Source organism: Palaemon carinicauda, chromosome 5 (genome assembly GCF_036898095.1).
Source record: "Palaemon carinicauda isolate YSFRI2023 chromosome 5, ASM3689809v2, whole genome shotgun sequence".
Lineage (NCBI taxonomy): Eukaryota > Metazoa > Arthropoda > Malacostraca > Decapoda > Palaemonidae > Palaemon > Palaemon carinicauda.
Window position 1 is genome coordinate 159,162,729 of NC_090729.1, and position 7,500 is coordinate 159,170,228.

Consider the following 7,500-nt stretch of genomic DNA (forward strand, 5'->3'; position numbering starts at 1 on the left):
GATGATAATAATAATAATAATAATAATAATAATAATAATAATAATAATAATAATAATAACAATATCTTGTTAAATAATAAATTTACCTTTACTATAGGTTCTCAAGGCAGTATTGCTGGTAACGACAGCGACCCTAACGATTGCCTCACCCAAGGGACACCCAGACAATATGAGGGGCTCTGGCACTAATGGACCCTTCGTCCAGCTGATTGCCAGTCGTCATTCACGAACGACACCATTTATTGCGTCAGGCAGCCACCAATACGCCGTCGTAGCTAAGACAGATCTACAGCCTTCGGCAACAGGTGGGTTGTATAGGATTCTCTTCTTGAAGGAGCTGTGTTTTATCTAATAGATTTTAAAGGGATATAAACATAGCGGTACTATCTAAACCTTTCATCTCCATCGAATGAAAAGGTAGTTGTAAATCAGCCTCATTTCTAGTAATTGATGAAAGGGTCTATGACATTAGCCACTGGGAATATGAAAGACGCCACATACATACACACGCACACACAAATATATATATATATATATATATATATATATATATATATATATACATATATATGTATGTATATATATATATATATATATATATATATATATATATATATACATATATGTGCGTATGTATGTAATGTATATATAATGCTTCTGTTTGAGCATGGGAGTCTGTGCTTCTATGTGTGCAAAATCTATGATCCAAATACTTAAAATATACTTTATATCTTGGCACTTTAAAAATTCAACTTGTACCACACAGGATACAAAGGATCCAAAAGCTACAAGGGCGGGGAGTCCCACAAAGGGGACGAGGGCTACAAGGGATCCCATCATGATGAGGACGGCTACAAAGGACACAAAGGACACAAAGCCGATAAAACCTACAAAGGAGGCCATTATGGAGATCACGAAAAGTTGGTGAAAAGCGTAAGTGGTATACTTTGTTCTCTTAAACTAATTATTTAAATAAATGATGTGTGGATGTCCTAATACAATGGAAAGACGCATAAAGGTGTATACTTGAACAGCATTGACCCCATAGCGGTCAATGGTAAGGATGTAACAAGGAAAAGGGGTGAATGAAATATTACCTTTCGAAATTGTTTTTATGAGAATGTATTATTTCATAACATAATAAAAAGGTGCAAGATATGAAAGGTACTGAGGATAAGTGTGTGGCTTGAAAGGCAATTTGTTGAGCGCTATCGGAAGTGTTGAGGATGAGACCGAATCTTATGATTGGAATATACAGTAGATGGCTGAGTGACCACTTTCGGATAAAAGAGGAGCTAGACAAAGTAAATCATGAATATATAGCTCTTTGATATTTTCATTAACGTATAATATGAGACGCTATGGAGAGCAGTGGGGATGTGGAGGGAATTTATGATACAAATGGATAGGTGATGATTAATAAATGTGCACTGACTTATGTTTACAAAATAGTGATAGATTATTAAATAAAAGCTGCCGATTATGAATAAAGAGTTGAAAATATTTTCAAGAGCAGAAAATTAGAAGTGAATGGTAGCAAGAGTAACGTTATGACGATAAACAGAAGCCAGGAAATGAGCCATTAAAAGCATCCTGGTTTCTTAAAGAATAGGGGTCATTAACTTGTATAAACGCCAGGGAGTAACTTATATGGATAACGACAAGGGGAGCCAATGAGAATTCCACACCCAATGTGTGAGACAAAGAACGTAATAAAAACATTTCAGAAGATTTCAAGGGAGAAGAAGAGTGCTACAGAAATTAGATTTTCACTGTGAAGCAACAATTTCACCGGTCCTGATTAGGCACCTTGTCTGTTTCCTCCTCACTCGCGGAGGGGGGCGGGGACGGTTGAGGTTACTAATGAGACCTACGTAGGACAATTGCATTTAGTTGTACGTTCTATTGAACTTGCAGGATATCTATGCTACCTTTCAGGATCACCATGGAAGTGATGGTAAGCATTACAAGGGTCACGAGGACAACATCAAGTACCACGGTGACGAACAAAAGGGCAAGAAGGGCAAAAAAGGACACCATCACGGGACCGAAGACCACCATAATAAAGGCCACAAAGATCAAGTAAGGTCACTTTTACCTTTTTGTCTCAGTATTTACTTCAATTGTTATATTGTTTTCTTTTGAATCACTTACTATGAGATTGTTACTTTAGTAATGAAATTAAATCGTATCACATACAAATTCATCAAATAGAACTAATTTCACATAATACATGAAACGATATAAAAAGTTGCACTGAGAACACAGAGAGAGAGAGAGAGAGAGAGAGAGAGAGAGAGAGAGAGAGAGAGAGAGAGAGAGAGAGAGAGAGAGAGAGAGAGCAATTAACTAAAAAAAAGTGACAGGGAAGTTCGCAATGGTCTTCAAGCTTGTTTTTCAGCCAGAAGATAGACACAGCTATTGATTATGAAAATAAAAGAACATTGCAAATATTGGCTAAAACTTTCAAACATCCCCTCAAAAAAATATTTTACGCTATTAAGATATATGACCTTGTACTCAATAAATAATGATAGAAATAATTTATGCATCGTTGTTTGGAATTGAATTGAATCATTGTGTGTACCTGACGGTATAACTGTCATGGTTTCATTATTTGATGGGATGGTTATGAGGGATTCATGAATGATGAAGTCGATCGTCCCTATCAATAACACGCCAGTAAAATAGTAATAATAAATACTATATCATTAAATGCGCTTGAATCTTTCGATTCTCCTTTGAAAAGGGCCATAAGAACGTCTACCACAAGGAAGAGTACAGCCTCCACAAGGATTTCTATGACGACGGAGACAACAGCAAATACCAAAGCAGCTATGACGACTTCGACGCTAATTTTGATGCTCATATGGGAAAGGCGTATCATGGAGATCAGCATAAGGTAAGCAGTCACTCAGCGAAGGCATGAATGAATACGTAAGAAATGGTTGACCAATTTAATAATTAAATGATTAAACGAATGAATATACAACAGATTGAATAAATAAATGAATCTCAGGAAATTTTGAAATAGGAATTTACACCCAGTATAAATGAATTGTTACTTCATCTTTTAACCTCTGTATAATATTCATGATAATAAGAGCCAGTATCATCATCATTGGGTAGCTTAACCAACAATGATTTAAACAATCTCATTTTTTAATCATAATTTTCAAAACTTGACATTAATTGTTAATTGACGTTTAGATTTTCCCTGTGGTAGGGGTGTAACAATACTACGACCGTACGTCCTGTGAGTCGTAGAAAGCGACCTAAAGGACAGCTGCTGCCTTAATGTAGTCTTGCTTTTAGCGAAAGGCTAGGACAAAGGCAAATAGCTGTAGAAACTGCTGCCTTGCAGTTGGACTATTAAGTCAAAGTTTAGGCCCACCACCAAACACTGTAGTTGATGGCTGCGAGGGTATACGATCGTGAAAGCACTCTGCCATATTATAACACATGTCTAATGTAACCGACCCCCTAATATAGGAAGAATGGTGGGAGAGAAGTTGATGGACGTTTAGGTACTCTCATTAAATGATTGTGACTGTTTCTGTTGACCATCATTCTATTCATACACAGATTGGATCATGAGGATGATTTATTAAGTATTCATAGATCAAAAAGATTCAACTGATTAGAGGACTGGGTGGGATTTCTTAAACAGTCGTTATTTTTTTTTTTCAAGAATTCCATAATCCGAGGATAGGTTTAATAAGGTTCAGTTTATTGTTGCTAGATTATGTTTTAATTTTTTTTTATTTTTTTTTTTTTTTTTTTTTTAGAATCCGTCCTTTATTACAGATGAATGGTTTTGGAGATATCAAAAAGTCACTGATGGGAATGATTACTTTTTATCAGGCCATAATAAAAATAATAACCATTTTGACTGCTTTATCGGCATCTTAATTTTGCTATCATCATCATTACTATCACTTCGACTACTAACTTTAAACGTATGCTCTATTTTCTTCATTTCTCCCATCTGTCTTTTTTCATTGGCATTGTTCCTTATTAAGCCAATCAATTGAAACAATAAATTAGAATTCCGTAAATACAGGAGATGGAAGCCTCTCTTTTCATATACTCATGCAACGACATAAGAAATGTCATCTAATTCAACTCTCAGGAACTAGAATTTAATCTTGTCGTTTATTATCCTTTTCTGCCACAATTACTGGAAAGTTTTATTCCTTGTACCAAATAATCGATACACTTATCACACGCACACACACACACACACACATATATATATATATATATATATATATATATATATATATATATATATATATATACATATATATATATATATATATATATATATATATATATATATGTGTGTGTGTGTGTGTGTGTGTGTGTGTGTGTGTGTATGCATAGGCAGTCATATTATTTTCAATATTCTCTTCTGTTGACTATAAAAAAATCTAACCAATTCAGTGGAGATATTTGTCATACATCATCTGTAAAGATACATTGTTTTTCAACAAGACATTTAGAATGGTAGACTCGTTTATGAAATGTAATGAAAAAAATCTGAAACATTATGCACGGAGTAGTAATAAACAACAGATAGTAAATATTTTTGACACATATACTAATTTAATTTCCAGACTGGAATTCCATTCAAATTCGGGTTCCTCTGATTCTTATAACATTCTCTTTTAGTGATCGAGTCCATTGCTTTATTTTCCTTTCTTTCCATTCATTCAAGCAAGGATAAGTTTCCCACGATCATAAGTATATTTATGTATAATTAGCTCTTTCCCTTGCCTCACAGCCCTCCTGTTAATAGACATTTTTGTGAACATCCATTCACCATCTTTTGAGATATCATGTAGATAGACTTAAAAAAAACAGGAATACACAGGTGAAAGGTTAAACCCCGTCCTCCTTTCTTTGAAGTAACATCATTTTATCGAAGATAAACATACATTAATCATCATTTCTCCACGTTGCAGGGAGGAAAACACCACGAATCCCACGGCCAAAAGAGTCATCACGAGCAGGATAAGTACCACGACGACCACAAAGGCCAAAAACTCCACCACGGAAAGCAGGGCGAGTATGGTTTCAAGTCCTCCCACGGAAACCAGGGTGGCCACAAGGGCCACTATGGTGAAAGTGAACATAAGGGCCAGAGTAATGGTTACGGTGGATATGGCCACAGCAGAGGAGGACACGGAGATGGATACGATCATGGTCATGGTGGCTATGGCCATGATGGTGGACATGTGTATGATAATGGTGGTTATAGCCATGGTGGCTATGAAAAAGGTCATGGGTATAGTGGACATGGAGGTGGTTATGGAGGTGCTCATGCTGATGGTTACGGACATAATGATGGCCATGGTGGATACCACCACGGTCATGGTGTTAGCTATGGCCACAACCACTAATGTAAGTAACCTGAAAATATGAAGGGTATTTGTATTGAAAATATACTTTCCAAGTAACATTATCATTATAAACAAACAAAAACCAGTTTAAGTTGTATGCAATGAACCTTAATCTACCATTTATTGCCTGAATTTACCCCTTACCACTAAAATCTTATTTTCAACTTAAGTGATCTTTCTTGACCACTATTGAATAGGACTTATAGACCTCCAAGTGCATCTTTACATTCAGCTTGCATTATCTTTTCTCTTTATCTATTTTCAAAAGTTTTTTTATAATTTCCTATTTCCTTTTAGATACTCTTCTATGGACAGGATAGGAACATCAAGCTGTGATCATCATTCCAATCCGACATAACCTGCCAAACATCATCTCCACAGCTGCAATAAGAACAGGATGGGTTTCGGAACTCTTGCATGGTTGACGCTCATTTTTTGTGATACTGCTTTATTGCATAAAAAAATAATGTCATCAATTATGTTCTTTCTCCTTGAAAATTTGAGTATGAACTTAGATTTGATAAATTATTCATCGATATAACTAAGGATTTGTATGAATTCCCACTGACATAACTTTATTTTGAATTCACTCTCTCTCTCTCTCCATAGGGTACTTTTTCTTTAACTAATGGTATCAAAGGGCTTCTGTGACAGGAAATACTAATGCTGTATCCCAGAAATATTTTAGGGATAATCAATTAAGTTAATTAACCTAGCAAAATAACTCTCTGTTCCAAAATTCCAAAGGACTTTAATTTTGGTAAATAATTTAAAGATGCTAAAAAAGAAAAAAAAAAAAAAAGAATATTTGTGTACCACTCCTGAAGGGGATGAAAGGAAGAGTATAAACATTGGTGTATAGGAAATAAAGAGAGTAGAAAAGTTCAGATTCTTGGGATCTATACTAGGGGCTAAGGAAGAATGGGTGAAGTAGTAAAATATGGATACAACCAGGTTGGAACAACTGGAGAACCGCTCCTGGCATTCTATGTGACAAAAGAGTACCATTGAGACTGAAAGGACAGTTCCATTAGGCAGTGGTAAGACAAGTTTATGTTGTATGGTATTATACAGAAACAAAAATTATGACGAAGAAAGAGAAGAAAATGGACATAACAGAGATGTGAAAGTTAACATAGATTGGAGGATTGAACTAAGAAGGTAAAAATACATGTGTCAACAAACGTGGCTGAATTATATAAAAAAAAAAGTTTAGGACAGGAGACTGAGATGATATGGACACTTAACAAGATGAGAGGAAGGCCATATTAGGTGGAATACCATGGAGTTGGAGGTGGAGGGTAGAGGAAGAAGTGTAAGACCAAGAAAGAGGTGGAGAGCCTGTTTAGGAGAGGACTTGTGGGAAAACGTCCTTTATGAAGCCCTAGTGCACAAAAGAGGTAGATGGAAACAATTAATCTAAAAGAATATAAAGATACAGTCAGTTCTTCATATATGTGGGGGTTAGGTAACAGAACAAGGCCCGAGGATCGAGAATTCACAAATGCTTACTGCCCTAGGGTGAGTCAACTCATAACCTACCAACTCATTTACCATTGCCTACCTGCGGTTGACTAACATCCTAAGTAACCCACTGAACTGCTCTATAATGTGTTTATGTGATGTCTGTCATGGTATTTTAGTTCATACTACTTTTCAGAGGAAATTGTACATTATTAACTCAGCTTCAGAATAAGGTAAGATGACTCATAACACGAATGTCATTGCCACACATGCTATGTGCAAGTAGGAACCAAACACCTGTTCATATCTACCAACACACGCTGATACTGTAGAGCTACCGAAGTTGAAGTTCATACTACATGGCATTTCTGAAGATGGCAAGAATTGGATCAGTGCTTGGACTTTATGTCAGACTTCAAAAGTGCATTGATAGACGAATTCAGGCGTAGGCATTTTTCATCAACCTCAGTATTGTTTTGGCCCCCTTCACGTTGACGGAATTGTCCCCCTACCAGTGTCACAGGGACACTTACATTTTCACTCCCATCAATCTAGCCTGAAGCCATCACCATGCAAGATGCAACATCTGCCTCATGTACTTCTGCCTTATTTTCTGGATGGAAAACAAGAT

At 36.1% G+C, this 7,500-nt stretch overlaps 1 protein-coding gene across 1 annotated transcript; it reads left to right on the forward strand.

The window, feature by feature from the left end:
* Positions 1-169: 169 nt before the first annotated feature.
* LOC137641223 (heterogeneous nuclear ribonucleoprotein A2 homolog 1-like) lies at positions 170-5,813 on the forward strand. Its single transcript, XM_068373660.1, has 6 exons — positions 170-305; positions 767-933; positions 1,939-2,082; positions 2,750-2,902; positions 4,968-5,406; positions 5,703-5,813. Exons 1-5 carry the CDS (start codon positions 170-172, stop codon positions 5,403-5,405), a joined length of 1,038 nt encoding a protein of 345 aa, XP_068229761.1. The 3' UTR covers position 5,406; positions 5,703-5,813.
* The last annotated feature ends 1,687 nt before the right edge of the window (positions 5,814-7,500 follow it).